Source organism: Budorcas taxicolor, chromosome 22 (assembly GCF_023091745.1).
Source record: "Budorcas taxicolor isolate Tak-1 chromosome 22, Takin1.1, whole genome shotgun sequence".
In the NCBI taxonomy this organism is placed as follows: Eukaryota; Metazoa; Chordata; class Mammalia; order Artiodactyla; family Bovidae; genus Budorcas; species Budorcas taxicolor.
In genome coordinates this window covers 22,833,091-22,853,422 of record NC_068931.1, presented here as the reverse complement: position 1 = coordinate 22,853,422, position 20,332 = coordinate 22,833,091, and the positions used below count along the sequence as shown (strand labels likewise).

Here is a 20,332-nt window from a genome sequence, read left to right as displayed (position 1 = left end):
ACTACTCCAGAATCCTTGCCACAAACTCTTGGCATTCCTCACCTAGAGTCCTTTTACAAGCGTACACTTTGATCTTCAAAAGGTGTGAGGGTCTATCTTTGAAGTCTTTTGACATCCTAGTAACCTGTCTCACACATATTTATGAGGGTGTAACTCTGGCTACTACCACCATCTTCCCCATCCCCTCTTCTGATATCTATTTCTAGCTACATACTTAATCAACTTTTCCCTTAAAAGAGGGAATTCTCAAAGATACTCTCCCTTAACCCTTTGAAGTCTGTGTGTGTGTGTGTGTGTGTGTGTAAGAACTCAGTGCTATTTAGCTGTTAGATACAGTGTGGATCAAATAATGCAATTCATGAACTAATTCACTTCATTCATTTTCTTGGTCATAACTATATCCCTGCGGCTGCTAAGTCACTTCAGTCGTGTCCGACTCTGTGCGACCCCATAGACAGCAGCCCACCAGGCTCACCCATCCCTGGGATTCTCCAGGCAAGAACACTGGAGTGGGTTGCCATTTCCCTAAACCTAGATTATTTTGTTATAAATGCATGAATTTATAAGAAAGGGAAGTGTATTATCACCACTAGGTAAAAAGCTCCAATATATGATGTATGATATATGATAGGGCAGCTGCATTAAACTTATGAAAGATAGCTTGCCATTATGGCAAATATTATTGCAAGAGCTGACTACAGATTTGGGCCCAAAAGGCCCTGTTTCGCCTCACTGCCCACAGCCTTGTGCCTCTGAGTATCTGCTCTGTCTCTTTCGGCATCAGGCCCTTTGTAAAATCTTAATTGTCTGCCCAAATCCTTCCCTCATTTATGTGAGAGAGCTAACCAGTCCTTTCTTGTGTAAAATGTTTCACTAATTATGGCTATTATGGCCATTTCTTCATACAATAAGGGCATTCTAAAAGTTTTAATTGTTAGATTCTTTTACTTTCAAATTTAGAAACATCTCTTCCATATATTTGCACATACAGCCTCTAAACTCTTAACTGCTCACAAAAAGAATCACTTTGGCTATTATGTATACCATCTAGCCAGATCTGATCACTGTCCCAAATGTTAGAGCCTGGCTTAGGATTCATAGTGTTGAACACAATCTAACATACTGTTTTCTGGTTTATCACCATGTTATTTGGTTAATTACTAATACTGTCTCAGGTCCAGGTGTATATATGGGGAAGATAGACTGCCTACCCACGCATTTCCTAAATCCTGATCCTTTTCAATGAAAAAGCATTTGCGAGTTATTTTTCTTGGTTGACTGGTTGGTCAGTTGGTTGATTTGCTTGGATTTTCAACCACAGAAAGGCTAATTCTCTATGTCCTTTTTCCTTTTTTCAAATGAAACTTTGCCTTCCCAAAGAGTCTTTACCTAACAATCCAGATTTTTAATCTGATGTATAATATTCAAACTAAACTTGAAGCATTTGTGCTTTGGTAATCAAAAGTGAATAGAAACAAAACTGAGGTACTGAATTCAGCCTTTGCTTCTGAAAATCAGTTTTTTTCATAGGTAATATTTTCTGAGATTAAAGCCTTTTCCTTTTCAGTCAGGAAAGCAGGTAAATTTATAAATCAGCATCATAAAAACAGGTATACACTTAGAAATCAACCACCTGAAGATTTCTTCTTTCTGTTCTTTAGGGTTATGTTGTATGAAATTTGAAATAAACACTGTCTGCAAATATTTATCCCATGTAGCTTTCTTTATTCCCAGAGTTCCACTGAGATGCTAGATTTTTTTCAAACTTGAATTAAACTGGTCTTTGAACTCAACTCTGTTCCCTATACTAAAATGTTAGGATATAATTAAATATGCAGTCACCTCTTCTTCACTCTTTACTAGAGTTGCTTAGTTGCTGTCTGTGTGTGCCCCATACCCAGCAAACTTTGTAGGCATCTCTTGGCAAAAATACAATTGATAACGGCTTGATACTATCTGGGGAACACAGTAAATGTAGTGAATCAAATATGACCTAGAATTCTTATTATTTCTTCCATGGTACCTGCTTAAGATGGTCTGACTTTCATGCCAGCCTGAATTGATGACAACTCATTTTCCCACTGAGACGCTCAGCTATTTTTATGCATGTTTGCTGATTTGCATGTGGAAGATACTTTACATTTCACATCAAAGATATAGAAGGCTAGATAAAGAAAGGAAACAAGAGTTGTCAACAAATTATCTCTTGAAAAACCTGACTTGTGGACTCTTTACTGTATTTAAATTAGTTTGATGACCTTGGCATAGTCTGTGTTAGTTATAGTGATAAGCAAAAATGTTATTCCCAACTGACAGATAAGGAGGAAGCCATGTTTACAAGTCATTCTTCATAACCCCAAACACCAAAAAGTTTATCAATTATTTAAGAATAAATAAAAAAGGAAATATCTGTTCTTAATTTGCCGTGGTTCAAATATCATTTTCCATTTAACCATTGTAATGATAATTATACATAATTTATTTACATTATATTATTGCTCTATGCAAGACTTTTATTTAAATCTTGTTACTTTCATGTTAAATAAAAGAGAAACATTTGGGTAGAGCTAATATAATAGCACAGCATAAGCAGAAGTGGTTTTTAAAACTATATGGCAGGTCTAAGTGAAAACCCAAGGAACATCTGTGTGTGATTTTGTTACCTAGCTTGTGGGCATGCGTGCTAAATCACTTCAGTCGTGTCCGACTCCATGCAGCCCTATAGACTGTAGCCCCCCAGGCTCCTCTGTCTATGGGATTCTCCAGGCAAGAATCCTGGAGTGGGTTGCCATGCTCTCCTCCAGGGGATCTTCCCAACCCAGGGAGCGAACCAAGGTCTCTTAAGACTCCTGCATTGACAGGCAAGTTCTTTACCACTAATGCCACTAGAAAACCCCAAAATGTTTGCACTTAAGAAAAAATCCTGACATCAGTTGTCATACTCTGAAACTAAAGGGTGAATTTAAATAAATAAATATGAAATATTTTGAATTCATTCTGTCCTTCCAGAACCCATTATGTCAGAGTGTGTGTGTGTGTGTGTGTGTGTGTGTGTGAAAATTTTTAGAAGACAATTTTTCTTCTTATATGTTCTTTCTCTATACTCCCTATACAGAGTATGAAAAGGAATTGGTGAAAAAATAAGAGAATTTTTTAGAAAAGAATAATCTAAAAGATTATTTCCAGCCCCTTTTCTTTCAGCAGAACACATGAAATTCAAATTTCACCTGGTCATACCTCCTGGGTATGATTGTCCCCACACCCAGTAATGAACAAATGTGTGCAGAAGGAAGTCTTTATACAGTGGCAGGGCCTGGTGAAAAGAAAATAACGATAATAAGACAACGAGGCATGTATACACACAATCTTAGGATGGTAGCTTTGCTTCTCCTTGGGATTCAGATTAGAAAAGATTCATCACCCACAGTCGAAAGGAGCCCCAGGTAGTTTCCAGTTTCAGAGCTAAAAAGGAGGAATACATTTGAATTTAAAGACGAGGCATGCCGAAGATGTAGAAGCTCCAAGAGCTAGCAGTGCAGAAGAGCCATTGGGATGTTTGACATCCCAGAAGCAGTCACTTCTTTAAAAAAAAATTTTTTTTATTGGAGGATGATTGCTTTACAATGTTATGTTGGTTTCTGCTGTATGGCAATGTGAAATCAGCCATAAGTATACAGACAATAGCCAGAAAATGGAAGCAGCCTAGATGTCCATCAGCAGATGAATGAATAAAGAAGTTGTGGTACATATATACAATGGAAGACTCGTTGGAAAAGACCCTGATGCTGGGAAAGATTGAAGGCAGGAGAAGAAGGGAGAAACAGAGGATGAGATGGTTGGATGGTATCACCAACTCAAGGGACATGAGTTTGAGCAAGCTCTGGGAGATGGGGAAGGACAGGAAAGCCTGGCATGCTGCAGTCCATGGGGTCGCAAAGAGTTGGACACAACTGGGAGACTGAACAACAAATATGCAATGGAATATTACTCAGCCATAAAAAGGAACAAATTGAATCAGTCGAAATGAAGTGGATGAACCTAGAGCCTGTCATACAGAGTGAAGTAAGTCAGAAGGAGAAAAGCAAATATCATCTATTAACACATATATATGGAGTCACTTCTTGATAAGGCTCTATGTACCAGTGTTGCCAGATCCCAGAGGCCGCAGTGAATTGGAGGTATCACCAATCTTCTCCAAGGAAACTGCCAGAGCTACAAAATGAAAGTTTAAACATCAAAATTACTCTATGAAATATTGTGAGGGTACATTGCTTTAAAGAGATCATCAAAAACTACTTGATGTCACTACCTTAACAACAATTCAGGAGAAAATTTGTTTCACTTTGCTTCCTTCCTTCAAGCTCCTTGTGAGCTGCAGAAGCTATCCTGGTAAAGATACTTCATGTGAAAAGTCTTTATAGAGCCAAGTTTTAAGTGCAACCTGCCTCTTTTTCTGCTTTCTCAGTTCTTGATCCATTTCAGTTGAGTGCCTTTTTCCACTGTTTTCATCATTCACTTGGCTTCCTCTATACTATTTTTAAATTTATTCAATTTCCTCTTTTGGCTATGCCACACGGCATGTGGGAATCTTAGTTCCCCAACCAGACATCAAACTCGCGCCCCCTGCACTGGCAGCAGAGTCCTAACCACTGGACCACCAGGGAAATCCCTTGGCTTCCTCTACCCATGGTCATAGTTTTGGCTTCCCAGTAATAAATGAGGAGGAGAAGAATTCGAGGTACTAGGTAGTATAGAAACCATGTGGACAGTGAGGACCAAAAGTCAGAAATGCTCTTGGCACTGGATGCTAAGAACTGTAGCAAAATAAGATAAATGGTTTATTTCCACAAACTCATAAATGTAGAGAATGTCACCTCTATATAAACCAAGAACTACTTTCTGTAAGGATTCATGTGGGAAAGGAACATGAAAGGAATTAAATGATGCCTTTGAACCAGCACTGGCAAGGGCCAAGGCAAAGAAAATGGCAACAGAAAGACAGGAGATGCATGTGTACATCTGCTCTGCTAGTCCCTTTGAGGAAGGAAGGGACTGGGAAAGAGCAAGGGGGACAGGCAAGTGGGGGCGAGGAAGGAGAGAAGGGCCCAAAGCACTGGAGAGACAGAAAGAATGAGCCACCAAAGGAGAATCTGGGCAACTGCTTGCTTTCTGCTGCCAACCCTGCACCATCGTGATGTCAGCAGGTCTCCTCCAGTGCCCGAGCTTGCCAGTGAGTAAGTGGCAGGACACACACAGCTTTGTTAACACATCACCTTTCTCCCATAAGGCATCACCCGAGTAATTTGTAACAAACACATCCTCCTGGTTGATCCTCCCATGTTTCTTTTTATTTCCTTCTTGCACACTCAACATCAGAGGTTGTGATTGTGTAATTTTTAGGCCTTTGATGTAAGGAAATAGCACAATTTCTGGGACTCAAGTTACGAAGTAGCATATGTAACAAAGCAGAGAAATAGTTTCAATTGGAGGGAAGAATTCTGACTATTTCACTTAGTGTTTTGAGTGGTTTTACAGGGATCTGAAATCAATTATATAATAGGTAGATCTATTTTGTGTTATTTAAAAAAAAAAAAAAGTTGAGGGAGCTGACTGGGCAGTGGTAGGACTATAGTTACTGGATAATGAGTGTAGAGGGCTTTGCTGTCTTGGTGGGATGGTGGGAAAACAACTCCAGTGGCTTAAAGTGGTTATTTGGCCCTGACAGCATGTTTCATAGTCTTAGAAGCTGAAAATCAATGTGCTGTTAAAAAAGCTTAGCTTCATCAGAAAAGTAAATTCTCCTAGAGCATTAATTTCATTTTTAAAGTCAATTTTGTTTGTGTGCAGTTGTACTTTTTGAGTAATAGGTGCAATCCTGAAAAGCTGAATGAAGTCATATATTTAACAAACCCATGACTACCTACCTACTCTACAGTAGATATTTTTTATAGATAAAATTTGTTTTTAAATTTACCATAAGCCTCACTATTTAAGGAATTTTGTAGTATATATTATTGTAAATTATAAGAATTCCAGTTATAATATGCATAATTTAATGTGATATTCATTTATAAATTGCTATATTTTGTGCTCTGTAGTCTGAAAAACTGGTACTTTGTAGTAAAACCTTAAAATTTTTAGTTAAAGTTTTTGAGATTTCTAGTTGCTTTGTTTAGCCATTCTTACATTTATGGGCTTCCCTGGTGTCTCAGGTGATAGAGAATCTACCTGCAATACAGGAGATCAAACCTGGGTTTGATGCCTGGGTTGGGAAGATCCCCTGGAGAAGGGAATGGCTACCCAATCCAGTATTCTTGCCTGGAAAATTCCTTGGACAGAGGAGCCTGGTGGGCTACAGTCCATGGGGTCGCAAAGAGTCAGACACGGTTGAGCAGCTAACACTTTCACAGTTTCACATTACATTAAGAAATGTTGGAAAAGTTGGGGAAGTTTGTGGTAAAAAATCCAAAAATTTCTATCCAAGTAATTAAACACTTGGTATTCAAACAATTACAGTTAATTTTTTTATTCTCCATGAAGGGAGAAAGGGGTAGTTTTAAGTACATCAGTGTTGCAGGGCAAATTCTTAGCCTACAAAAGAACAAACTCTTCTTAAGCATATTACAAGCAAAATTATAATACTAAGAATCAATATATTTCTCAATGAAGCATGCATATTCATTATAGTAAATCTTGGGTGACTTTGGCTTGGCCACATGTTATTAGTTATTATTTCTATTTCTATGTATTCTTTAATAAAACTACATTAAGCTGTCAAAAAATTACCAATTAAATGAATGTTCTTCCTAGTAAATATAAAATAATAAGAATTTGCTCTATTGGTGGGCCTCTCTTCACCAGTTATAGACACAAGGTCTATGAATATATATATTTATAAGGCTCAAAGATTTATTTCTCTGTTTCTCTGGAAGTTTTCCTTGCAGCTTCACAGCCAAGGTCAGGTGATTTGTGCCTGAAGTAGGAAAACACTTTTAATATGACACCAGTCTCTAACTAGGTAATTTTCAATTCTCTGTTCAATACAGACAGTCAGAGAATAGACAGCAGGCTGCAGAAGGAAGCTTCTTGTGTGGGGTCTGAAGGCTGGCAGGACTTAGTCAGCTGCTCCACTGTAACACAGGATAGTCTGTCAGCAATGCTGAATGAATGCATGGTCTTTGTGTCTAGGCATATGCAATCTATTTGTTAGGCAAATAGCAGAGGTCAAATCTGGGATCACAGTGGGGCTTGGGTAATTGTAATTACAGTTCTCAGGCCAGGTTGCTACTTCTAGCCCAACTCTGAGGAAATCTAAAAACATCTTGAACTTTTCAAAGTAATGAAAGAGCTGTCCAAATGGAGCTTGGATGTAGTCTTGGGGAATTTCTGTTGCCAGTTTCTGTTCTCGAATGCATTGCCGTGTTTACGCTCTTCTTGGCTTTCCCATCTTATTAACCAGCTCTCCTCCCAAGGACAGTGAAGTCGAGCAGAGCAAACTGCTGGCTAGGGCTGCTCCAGCTTTGCTGAAGGGCAAAGGGTAAGTTAAAGCCAGAGTGTGCTGGAACCCTGAATTAACTGAACTAAAAATGCAGATTTCTTGTGTCAAAGATGCTTTGTGTTTGAAAGATCATCTTTGATTTAGTCAAAGCAGTTTCATCATAACCCCATTAACAGCACCAAGTACTTCTTTTGAGTAGACACATCTGTGTTGTTACTTGCTTTCCCTGATTTCCTTGTTAAAATTACTAAGCTTCAGATTTGATCTTCCAAAAGATAATCTTTGCTTACAAGCTATTTCAGTGTATTTACTGTACAGATGAATTTCTTGGACTTAGTGGTTTAAAGAATGCCAATCTGCATTCTTATAAGTGACTTGACCTAAGTGGAAGTCTTTTAAGTGAGTGAAATGGCACTGTGAATGTCATTGCTTGGATTTTGCTTGTGTTTTTTCATAGAACATCGTTTAGTTTTCCTTTACCTGCTTGGTTTTCTAAATGCCCTTACTATCACAAACTCACTCCTGCCTGCCCCACTTATTTCTGTCTACCTCTCCTAACAACATCCTTTCTTTCCTCCTGCCCTGTTTCAGGATACAGTACAGCCTGAATGTGGCAGACAGGCTAGCTGATGAACATGTTCTCATCGGGTTGTATGTCAACATGCTCCGGAACAACCCATCATGGTTAGTGCAGGTTTGGCTGCTTGACTGTCCTGAGAAAGGGAAACAGTCTGATCTCTTGATAAGCAGTCTCAGCAAGGGGCAAGGTCACTGGATGGCAGAGGTGTCACTAAAGTATTTTTTTAACCAATTCAATTAAAATATCTTGTGATATTACTTTGGACACTACCCATTAATGTTCCATAAAATTCACTTTTTTGCTAATATCTTAGCTAAAGGACAAGTTGTGTAAATGGGTGCTGTGCTAAATATTAGCATCTAGGGAAATGCAGGACTCTGGGTCCCTCTGGTCAATTCTGTGTTATATGGGCCATATCAAATTACTGCACGATGGTGATGCAATAATTTGTCTTATTCCAAGGACTTGTGTGTTTTTGCAATTTGGAGAACAATGCTCCATTCTCTTAAGATAGATATAGGAAAGAAATAGGATGAGATCATACCATGGAAATCATTTCTTGAACAATGATAACATTGGGAGAAATTGTCTTTCAACTCTTCTCTTACAAATGTTTCAGGGTACTCATCCTGATAGATGCAAAGCTTACTTTCAAATGCGTTAAATGTGTGAATTCAGATAAAGTATTAGAATAACGGCATTCCTAGAGTTTTCCCTTTCTATTTTAGTTGAGACATAGAAGATTCCTGCCATTGGTACAAGTTACTTAATAATAAATGTACATTTTCAATTTGAATGGGAATAAATGGACACACTGTATAATTATCCTATGTTTCATCCTAGTTTAGACAACTGTTTTACAAACATGTTTTGCAAACCAGTTCCTTAGAAACATTTGACTTTATTTAATAACCCTAATATAATTTCTCTGAACTAAGAGCCTATGGATTTATTTTTGCAGTCATAACTATTTGGGGGTTAAATTTCCTCTAAAATTGATTCCCTTTCTTCTACTGTGTCACAGAAAACATCCTTGAGACATTTGGCCTCACTCTCACCACTTGGTATTGTTAACCACTTCTTTGTTTCTGGAACTTTCCTCTCTTGACTGCTTCTGATGCCTTAGAAATATTTTTTGAAAGATTACCACATGAGTTTAAGTGATACAATGAACATTTATTTGTTTTAATAGTTATATATTTATCTTAATTTGTATTTAATATTTATATGTGTGTGTATATATGTATAAAATCAGCATATTGGTTTAATTTTATACTCTATCCTTCTGTTTTGGGAGATAAAGATGAACTCTTCAGCTAAACCCATCTCTGTTCAAATTTTCCCAGTTTGTAGATCAAACAGTTACTTTTCTTTCTTACATCTCTACCTCCCAAAACTACAAGTGGAAAGAGTAATTGTTTTCATCTTACTCTCAATGAATTTGGACCACCCCCAGTGTTATACAGTAGCTGAAACAACAGAACTAAATGCTTAAATTACCTCCCTGCCAAAATCTGTGTTGGAAATCTTCAAAGCAGGATATAGTAAAGATCCAATCATGTCTGAAGGCAATGCCGAGATCTCACATCATGTCCTCCCCCGTAATTCTAAACACATTCCCATTATTTCTACAGCTCTTCTTTGACCTTTTCTTAATTAAAGTTGTAACAGAGAAATCTCCAAAGAGGAGAGCACAGTTTGACACTCCCAGCCCTTTTCCCTCCTCCAGTGGTTAATCATATTGATTTGATGGCCACTTAAGACCATAAACCTGTCTCAGCAGAGACACCTTACATCGACTTGATGAAAGCTAGTTGAGATTTGTATTTTGAAAACAAAGCAGAATTTAAGACTGATCAATGAAGCCTACTCCATTTTAATAGCTCCTACTCTCCATAATTCTCATCACTGTTTTCCATCCTTAAAAAATTCCAGCTTCTCTTTTCTCATTTTTCCCCCTGCCTTTCCTTTATTGTAATTAATTGCTAATGATTCCCCACACCTGCCAGGATTCTGTAAGTGATGAAGTGATCTCTCCTCTCCTTTATTATCATCATAGCTATGATGCTCGACTGTCATTCAGCTATAGAGAGATCTAGTATGATGGTAACCACAAGAGTTACTTTTTTTAAAGTATATGAAGCATATGATTGTGTTTTTATTTTGGTTTTGTTTTTTATTATTTTTATTGGAGCATAATTTCTTTACAATGTTGTATTAGTTTCTACTCTACAGCAAAGTGAATCAGCTATACATGCATCCCCTCTCTTTTGAATTTCCTTCCCCCTTAGGTCAGACAGAGCATTGAGTAGAATTCCCTGTGCTATATAGTAGGTTCTCATTAATTATCTATTTTATGAAATTGAAAGTGTTAGTTGCTCAGTCATGTCTGACCCTTTGCAACCCCATGGACTATAGCCCACCAGGCTCCTCTGTCCATGGAATTCTCCAAGCAAGAATATTGGAGTGGGTTGCCATGCCCTTCTCCATGGGATCTTCCCCACCCAAGGATCAAACCCAGGCCTCCGTATTACAGATAGAGTCTTTACCTTCTGAGCCTCCAGGGAAGTAGATAGTATCAGTAGTGTATATATGTCAAGCCCAAGAGCTACCGTTTTTAAAGTATTTGCCTCACAATAAGCATTGTGTTTAAAACTTTATTTACATAATTCCCCCTGGTCATTAGATAAGCCTGTAGGGTAAATACTCTCATCCCCATTTTATCAATTGGTAAAGGTACCAATTCGGAGAGTCTACCTGATTCTCTCATAGACGCAAATCCACTACACAGTGGGGCAGAGATTTCTACCTTCATCTACTTGATCCCAAGTGCATAACCACTATGCCACATTGCCTTTTATAAAGCCTATATAAATGCATGCTCTCCAGAAAGCTCTTTTGGACACTCCATACTGTATCCACCACATCTCTATTTACTAAAATTGCATATCCTACTCTATTATTTTTATTTCATTTTAAGAGAGATTTTGAGCACATACTAGTAAAAGGAATTGTTAACAAATTACCATTTATGTATTTAGTTCTGCACATTGTGATTTCTCATTTTAATTATAAGCTTCAAAATGACAAAACTTTTCAGTCTCTTGGACCTCATGACAGCAGCCAGAATATCAATAATAAATTTTTACATCTATGAAATGCTTAAAAAATTACAAAGCCCTTTCCCACATATTATTTAATCTGCTTGTCAAAGCCCATAAGTTTGGATATTATTATTTCCATCTCACTGATAAGCAGATGCTGGTTCCAAGACATTAAGGACTTATCCAAGGTCACCTGCCAGCAAGGTCTCCTAATACTGACAAAATAATTTGTTATCTACCTCATTCCTCGGTCTTCCTGTCTGTGCATCCTTCATGAGATTGTCTATAAACAGGAATCTAATAGTTGTTCTTGATTAAAAGGTATGTTTTTGTGATTATCCATATATGCTCCTAATTCACTCTGGGTGGGGGCATTTTCCCCTATATCTATTCTCCCCTGTATCTGCTTAACATAATGAGAAACTGACTCATTTGTAAACAGTCTGCTGCTAAATTCAAGATATACTTTTGTGTCCTTGCTGGTTTGATGTCAGATAAGCTAAACAAATAAACTGCAGCTCAAGGGAGAATTCCTGCTGTCTTCCTAATTCCTAAGTGAAGTTTCAAAAGCCGTAGTGGTTTTCAAGCACCTTCTTCAGTGGTGGAGGAGGGGTCTCAGAGTCACACAGTGAGGGCTTTTTCTGGTCTCCCCTAAAGCTTCCCTAGGCTTGCTGGTGGTTTATAGGACAATGGTGGCAGGCACGCCAAGGGTTATCAGAAACCAGCCCAGAACTTACAACTTTAACCGTAATTATAAACCTTGATACTTACCAGTCAGACATTTCTGGTGTGTTTCTTTCAACTCTGAAAAGACGGGCTTCCCCAGTGGCTCAGAGGTAGAGAATTCACCTGTAATGCGAGAGTCGCAGGAAACATGGGTTCAATCCCTGGGCCAGGATGAACCCCTGGAGGAGGGCATGGCAACCCACTCCAGTATTCTTGCCTGGAGAATCCCATGGACAGAGGAACCTGGTGGGCTACAGCCCATGGGGTCTCAAAGAGCCGGACACGACTGAAGCGACTTAGCAGGCGCTTGAGGCAAGGAGGCAGCACAGTGTAGGCCAGCGTGTGTGCTCTGATGCCATGGACCATTGCTGTCTCTTTGTCAGGGCCCTGATCTCATATAACTAGGTTAAAATTTGTCCTGCTCATTGTTTCTCTCAAGTAGGAGAAATTGGACATTTTGACGCCTATTTCCGGGTTTCACATATCAAGTCTAAGTAGTCACGGGCTCACTTGCTTGCTTTTTTTTTTTTTGGCAGCACCACACAGCTTGTGGGATCTTACTTCCCCAAGCAGGAATTGAACCCCTGCTCCCCGCAGTGAAAATACAGAGTCCTAACCACTGGGCCACCAGGAAATTCCCTTGCCTCCTTTAATAGATTCCTATGACACTTAAGTTCACAGCCCAGACCACTCCCCAGGGCTGTAGGTCTGTGTGTGATCTAACCTGCGCCTACCCCTCTCCCAGCCTCCGCTCCCTCGGGGTGTTCCTGCTCAGCCACAATACTTAGTCACATCAGTTTTGGGTCAGTTCCTTGAAAATACTCCTAAAACTGCCTCAATGACCAAGATACTAGCTCTTCCCTATTTTCCTCCTGCCCTTTCCTTCCACACACTTGCACTTTCTCCTCTGATTTCCAAATGCTGGTTAAAGGTACCTACTCGTCAGGTAGGTCTCCCACATTAGTCTGATCATGGAGTACTATGTATTTCATTCCTGTCATAAATGTAATCATTCATTGCTTGGTTGGTTGGTCCACTACCTACCTTCTACTTACAGGGCAGACCTTCTCAGACTCATTCACCACCATCTCTGTGGCATCAGCACAGTGCCTGGCATACCATAGATGCCCAGTAAAGGCCCACTGGGGTTGGAGACTATTGATAGTACTATAGACATAAAATTCCCCCTCACTCTAAACAAAATTTGTGAAGTGTCCTCAGGAAAAAAATTTTTACTATAAAAACACTTTCTGCTATTAAAAAAAATCACCTATTATAAATTAGCCCTGAAATTAGTATAAGAGTATAAAGTAGGTTGTTGTGGATCACAGCAAGCTGTGGAAAATTCTTAAAGAGATGGGAACACCAGACCACCTGACCTGCCTTCTGAGAAATCTGTATGCAGGTCAAGAAGCAACAGTTAGAAATGTGCATGGAACAACAGACCGGTTGCAAATCAGGAAAGGAGTACGTCAAACCTGTATATTATCACTCCATGATGTGGAGTTCATCATGCGAAATGCTGGGCTGGATGAAGAACAAACTGGAATCGAGATTGCTGGGAAAAATATCAATAACCTCAGATATGCAGATGACAACACCCTTATGGCAGACAGTGAAGAAGAACTAAAGAGCCTCTTGATGAAAGTGAAAGAGGAGAGTGAAAAAGTTGGCTTAAAACTCAACATTCAGAAAACTAAGATCATGGCATCCGGTCCCATCACTTCATGGCAAATGGATGGGAAAACAATGGAAACAGTGACAGACTTTATGTTTTGGGGCTCCAAAATCACTGCAGATGGTGACTGCAGCCATGAAATTAAAAGATGCTTGTTCCTTGGAAGAAAAGCTATGACCAACCTAGACAGCATAGACATTACTTTCTCAACAAAGATCCATTTAGTCAAAGCTGTGGTTTTTCCAGTAGTCCTGTATGGATGTGAGAGTTGGACTATCAAGAATACTGAGCACTAAAGAACTGATGCTTTTGAACTGTAGTGTTGGAGACGACTCTTGAAAGTCTCTTGAACTGCAAGGAGATCCAACCAGTCCATAAAGGAAATCAGTTCTGAATATTCATTGGAAGGACTGATGCTAAAGCTGAAACTCCAATACTTTGGCCACCTGACATGAAGAACCGACTCATTGGAAAAGACCCTGATGCTGGGAAGGATTGAAGGCAGGAGGAGAAGGGGACGACAGAGGATCAGATGGTTGGATGGCATCACCAACTCGATGGACGTGAGTTTGAGCAAGCTCCAGAAGTTGGTGATGGACAGGGAAGCCTGGCGTGCTACAGTCCATGGGGTCACAAAGGGTTGGACATGACTGAGCAACTGAACTGAACTGAACTGAACTGATAAACAAGGTGAAAAGTCAAGTATTAAACTTGACTTAGGTAGAGGTGATAAATGTGGATGAAGATCATCAGCAGCAATTCACTGATGTGGCAAAAACAGCTAATAAGGATCAAAAATATTAAAGTGATATTGGGCAAAGAAAATTTTTTTATGTCCTCTGATCTTTTCGACTTTGTGCTAGTTCACTGCAGCTACTATAACAAAATACCACAGACTTTGTGATTCGAACAACAGTTTATTTTCTCACGGTTCTGGAGGATGGAAGTCCAAGATGATGGAGCCGGCAGCACTGTTTCTCCTGAGGCCTCTCTGGTTGGCCTGCAGATGGCTGTCATCTTTCCGTGTCCCTACGGGGCCTTTTCTCTGAGCATGTACATTCCTGGTGTCTCTTCCTCTTCTCATAAGGACTCCAGTCATATTGGATTACGGTCCCACCCTTACAACCTCATTTAACCTTAATTCCCAGGTGGCACTAGTGGTAAAGAACCCACCTGGCAATGCAGGAGACATAAGAGATGTGGATTTGATTCCTGGGCCTGCAAAGATCCCCTGGAGGAGGGCATGGCAACCCACTCCAGTATCCTTGCCTGGAGAATCCCATGGACAGAGGAGCTTAGTGGACTGCAGTTCATGGGGTTGCACGGGCCTCATTTAACCTTAATTACCTCTTCAAAAGCCCCATCTCCAAATACAGTCACATTCTAAGACACTGCGGATTATAGGCATCCGCGGTGGCTCGGATGGTAACGAATCTCCCTGCCATGCAACGGACCCAGGTTCGATCCCTGGGTCAGAAAGGGGGATATCGACTCCAATACTCTGTGGATTAGGGCTTCAACACTAATTTGAAGAGAGAGAATTCAGTCTAAAACACTACTACGTTGAATCCGCTGAACTGTATGCCTTTAATTTTTTTAATGTGTAGGCTAAGATTTGATTGATTTTTTTCAGTAAATGTTGTGCTTTTGAAAAGGGTAAGTTTATTGCAACCTATTGAAGGAAAAAATTATTATCCACACCTACTGGAAGTATCTTCTTTTGAATTTTCATTTTCTTGTTAACATTACTCCTTTTCTTCTTTAAAATATTTTGGACTTTCAGTTATAGTACTAGACTTCTGAGAACGATACTCCCTTAGCATCCTAAAAATGTAGACCTGAAGAATGTCACACACACCAATGTATGTATCTGCATGAACTGCACTGTACTCACAGGGGTTTTCTCAGCATGATCAATCAGATGATAAATTGACTTTTAAGATGAGTTCATTTTTCTGTTATAAATTCTAATATATTTTATGTTTCCATGGAAAATGAGAGTGACACTACCAATCTAATGAGGTTATTGAAGTAGATGAGCTAGTATGGTACTGGGAACACAGGAATAATTCAGTGTTAGTTACTCACTTAATTTTGAATAAGGTTGAAGGCACATAAGTTAGATTTTAAATCCCATTTTGTAAAACCAGTCCACTGTAATATGATAAAAATAAGCACTGTTAGCTTGTGGATCATCATCAATATTGTTGAGCTGATGAACTTTAGAGTGTGCTTTCTCCAAATGTGCTAAAATAAAGAATGCAGAATGGGAAATAGTCACATATGTTGCTTGATAAGTTGTATAAATGGGACATTTTGATTAAAAATTCATGGCACTTTGCAGTTTGCATACAGAAATAAGAGAAGACCATCACTGTTAAGCTAATTCTTTCCTTTATTTAGGAAATTAGAGATATAAAGACTACTTATTGCTTCTATAAAATGCTTCATTGATTTAGCTAAACTGTTTTTCTTCTTTTTGATGTAACCTAGAATACTAATCAGTAACCAATCACATTTTCTTCAGCAAAAAAGCCTGATTTATAGAGAAGGAAGTGATGGTGCAAAAAAGGTATACCAAATAATATTATCTGTTATCAGTTCAGTTCAGTCGCTCAGTCGTGTCTGACTCTTTGCGACCCCATGAATTGCAGCACGCCAGGCCTTCCTGTCCATCACCAACTCCCAGAGTTCACTCAAACTCACGTCCATTGAGTCGGTGATACCATCCAGCCATCTCATCCTCTGTCATCCCCTTCTCCTCCTGCCCCCAGTCCCCCCCAGCATCAGGGTCTTTTCCAGTGAGTCAACTCTTCACATGAGGTGGCCAAAGTATTGGAGTTTCAGCTTTAGCATCAGTCCTTCCAATGAACACCCAGGACTGATTTCCTTCAGAATGGACTGGTTGGACCTCCTTGTAGTCCAAGGGACTCTCAAGAGTCTTCTCCAACACCACAGTTCAAAAGCATCAATTCTTTGGCATTATCTGTTATAGGTAAGAGTAAAAAAGGATACTTCAATCAGCCTTACCATGTACCCTGTCACTGCTGTAAACGCTTTACATGGTCATCCTCCCAATAAGCTATGTATTAAGTTTGTACATGAGAATATATAAACTGTTTATAGATGAGAAAACTGAGGCACAGAGAGGTTAAGTGATCTTTGCAGGGTCACACAGCTAGTAATTGAGACGGCTAAGGTTTGCATCCAGAAATGATCTGGTCCAACCTCATACCCACTCTTGTATAACACTGCTACCAGCTATCCACCCTTCCTAAGTGTAAGCATTTCTTTTGAGTGGGAGCTTACCTATTTGACACCATCTGCAATCTAATCTTTAAAACAACAACAAAATGTGATCCAAAAGAGAATTTGCCATTGTTGAAGCGGTGGGATGGGAAAGATCTACTGTTGATAAATATGAATGAGTACAATGACATTTCTATGAACTTGAACACCTATATAAAGCAGATAAGGAATCTGTATCCAGCCATAAAATGTATCTTCATTTTTAACTCTGCCAAACATAAATAATTAGTTGGATTTTAGATGGCATGGCTAGTGTTAAAACACAGTATTTCATCTGTATTCTTCTGATTTTCTCAAGGTGTTGAGGATGTGTACAGAGCGAAACAGAATTCAAAAGAGAGGGGCCAAAGACCATGACGTTGCAAGCCTACATGAGCTAACCTCTATTTGTTCTTTTGTCCAACTGATTCTCGGGTAGTTCCTGTTTCAAGCACTGTGCTAAACACTCGAGTTCCAAGGGTGAAAAGATTGAACCATTCTGGTTTCAGAGAAATTACAATTTAGTTAAGGATAAAGGCAAATGAAAAAGGCAATTATTATAAAATGCAAAGTGATAACAGTTATAATAAGAGCAGTGCAGTGCAAAGTACTGTGGAATATATAAGAAGCAATGGATCTGAATTTGGACAAAAGAGCGGGAAGTGGCAGTCAAAGTCAATACCATAATGAAGAGAAACTAGCCAAGTGGAAGTGGATGGAAGAGGCAGAGAGATTGATTAGAGCAGAGAGAATATGGTGCATTTGAGCTTAAGTGTGGTAAAGCCATGGGGGTAAAAGATGAAGCTAGACTGTGCAGGACCTTAAAAGTCTTCGTAGGAGTTTGAACAATGAGAACCTATTAAAGAATGTTCTGTATAGGAATGCTTCAACCAACCTCACTTTTGAAAGATCAATGACTCTAGGACAGAAAATGAATTGGAAGAAAGAGTAACTCAAATCAGAGTAAATTTTGAGAGGACTTTATACTCATTCAGGATAAGAGGACAGTGGCCTGGGCCACATCAGGGGCAGCTGGAATTGAAGGAAATGGAAGAATTAAGAGTGTGTAGAGTAGAAGGCATAGCCTTGGCGGACGATTATAACACAGTGGGTTATCAAAGTCAGGGTCTTGATAAAGGAGTTTGAAGGTACCCCTAAAGAGAAGGCTTTCTTATTGCAAGTTATTATTGTCATTATTATTATCATCCATGAGGATTCCTATGGCATTTTGCTCTCAACCAACTGTGAAAGAAAAGGAAAAGTCATCCTCCCCTGGTGTGTGTGTGTGTGTGTGTGTGTATGTGTGTGTGTTAGTCACTCAGTCATGCCCAACCCTTTCCAACCCCATGGACTGTAGCCCACCAGGCTTCTCTGTCCATGGAATTCTCCAGGCAAGAATACTAAAGTGGGTAGCCATCCCCTTCTCCAGGGGATCTTCCCGACCTAGGGATCAAATCCAGGTCTCCTGCATTGCAGGCAGGTTCTTTACCATCTGAGCCACTAGGGAAGAAGATTCCTATGGCTTTTTGCTCTTAACCGACTGTGAAAGATAAGGAAAAAGTCATCCTTCTCTTAAGTAATAACTAGTAATGCCTTCTCAGGCAGTAATCTTCCTAATAGCTATTTGCATTTTAATAAAAGAGCAGTCACACTTAATGACCATAAAAAGTAATCTCTAGTGATAAAGTTTATGTCACCATTCTGACCAATGGAAAAAAATACTAAGGAAAAATGTAGAGGTATTTCTGGTGCCCTTTGGATCACCTTATTATTTGTTTTGTTTTGTTAACATAGGTGAATCTTTTCATGACCCAAGTGTAGACAAATACTTTTTTTTTACATTTATTCTCATTTTCTTTTTTTTTGTTGTTTTTGCTGCATGTCTTGTAAAATTTTAGATCCTCAACCAGGGATTGAATGAACCTGAGCCCTCAGCAGTGACAGTGTGAAGTCCTAAACTGTGGGCCACCAGGGAAACAGGCCTGTAGAGATACCAGAGAAATGTGAATGAACATTGAGTTCCCAGAAATCGCTACCACATCATAATTTAGGAAGCCCTAGCCCTGCCACTCAAGTTTCCCAGATGCCGTTTTGAAATCACAGCAACAGACGCTGGCCGTGTATTTAAGGTCGAAAGTGGAGGCCTTACAAAATAATAGATTTCCCCACTCTGAACTGAAGTCTACACACCAGCCTCTTTTTAATTCATCATGGTCTTGTAGCAAGATTATAAAATCTGGAAATGAATAGGCAAGGATGGAGATGATGTTGGGATTGGTATTTCTTTAATGATTTAGGGATTACTGGTCATTTACTTTCGACTCTTTGTAACCGAAGTCTTGAAATAATGGAATTTATTAGGGGAATGCTTCCTTCACCCTTGTATAATGTGAACATACGGAAATTGCACATGTGGGCGCGTAAATCGTGCGTGCACAAAGGGGCGATCCATCATTTCACCCCTCATTCACTCGGTGCTGGGGAAGAAGGGGCAGGGAAGTATGAGTTATAGCTTACTAGACAAGATCCCACACCTTCACCTCATTCCCAGGAGGCTCCTTTCATGTTAACTTCGTATTATTTATACCTTCTGGTCATTCATGATAAAAGGGACTTTTATCATGAGGTGTTTTTTTTTTCCTTTATCAAGGTTTTTTTATTATTTATTTATCAAAACACTCACACATGTTTTTGACAAAGTCACTTTCAGGCAGTTGGATAAATCGTTGTCCCAAGCTTAGAGCAGTGGGCCTTGTCTACATAAACTGTGTTGAATTAGACACATGGTCTCTAATATATCAACCAGAAAATGATAAATGCATTAAAAATCAAATTGAATTGTTTCTTTGTGGGGCAGTTTTATTTTAAAGTAAGGACAGCATAACTTTCACTTTCTTATTAAAACTGTAGCAAGAAATTCAGCTATTATTTTTAACTACTGCAAAGTGCAGACATGTATTATAAAACATCTGTTTTAAACATCTGTTTTAAAATATCCATTGTCCAGAACTAATTCAGCCTTTGGCTAGTAAAATAGTTTCTTATTCCAAGTCTGAATTTGTATGCTGATTGAAACCTCAGTCCACTGGGAATAGTACTACACATAGGTGAGCCCTGAATCTAAGAATATCTATCTTAAGGAAATATTTGTAAAATATCACCATGCTGTATGGATATGAAAAATGGTCTCTTTTATACAGTTTACATTTAGGGTTCATTTCACATGTTTAACTTTTCCATTTTATTTTCAAGATCTTCTAGGTCCTTGCTATTCAAAATGCATATTAACATATCTTGAGAGCTTGCTGGAAATGCAGGTTCTGTGATCCCATCCTATCCCACCACCCACACTCTAGAATCAGAGACTAAATTTTCACAAGATCCCTCCATGATATGTATACACACTAAAGTCTGAGAAACCCCGCTCTAGATGGTTGTTGGATGGTATGTGACATTTT

General features: G+C 39.1%; 1 protein-coding gene across 5 annotated transcripts in view; it reads left to right on the top strand.

The window, feature by feature from the left end:
* DTNA (dystrobrevin alpha) overlaps positions 1 to 20,332 on the top strand; it is a 311,634-nt gene that overhangs the window by 243,968 nt on the left and 47,334 nt on the right. For 3 of the 5 annotated variants that reach the window (XM_052660449.1, XM_052660448.1, XM_052660450.1), the window contains exons 12-13: positions 7,460 to 7,537; positions 8,090 to 8,182. The exons of the other annotated variants lie outside the window; for them this stretch is intronic. In XM_052660449.1, the coding sequence (XP_052516409.1) occupies positions 7,460 to 7,537; positions 8,090 to 8,182 (171 nt within the window). The remainder of the gene's footprint in view (positions 1 to 7,459; positions 7,538 to 8,089; positions 8,183 to 20,332) is intronic. 5 annotated transcript variants of the gene reach the window in all.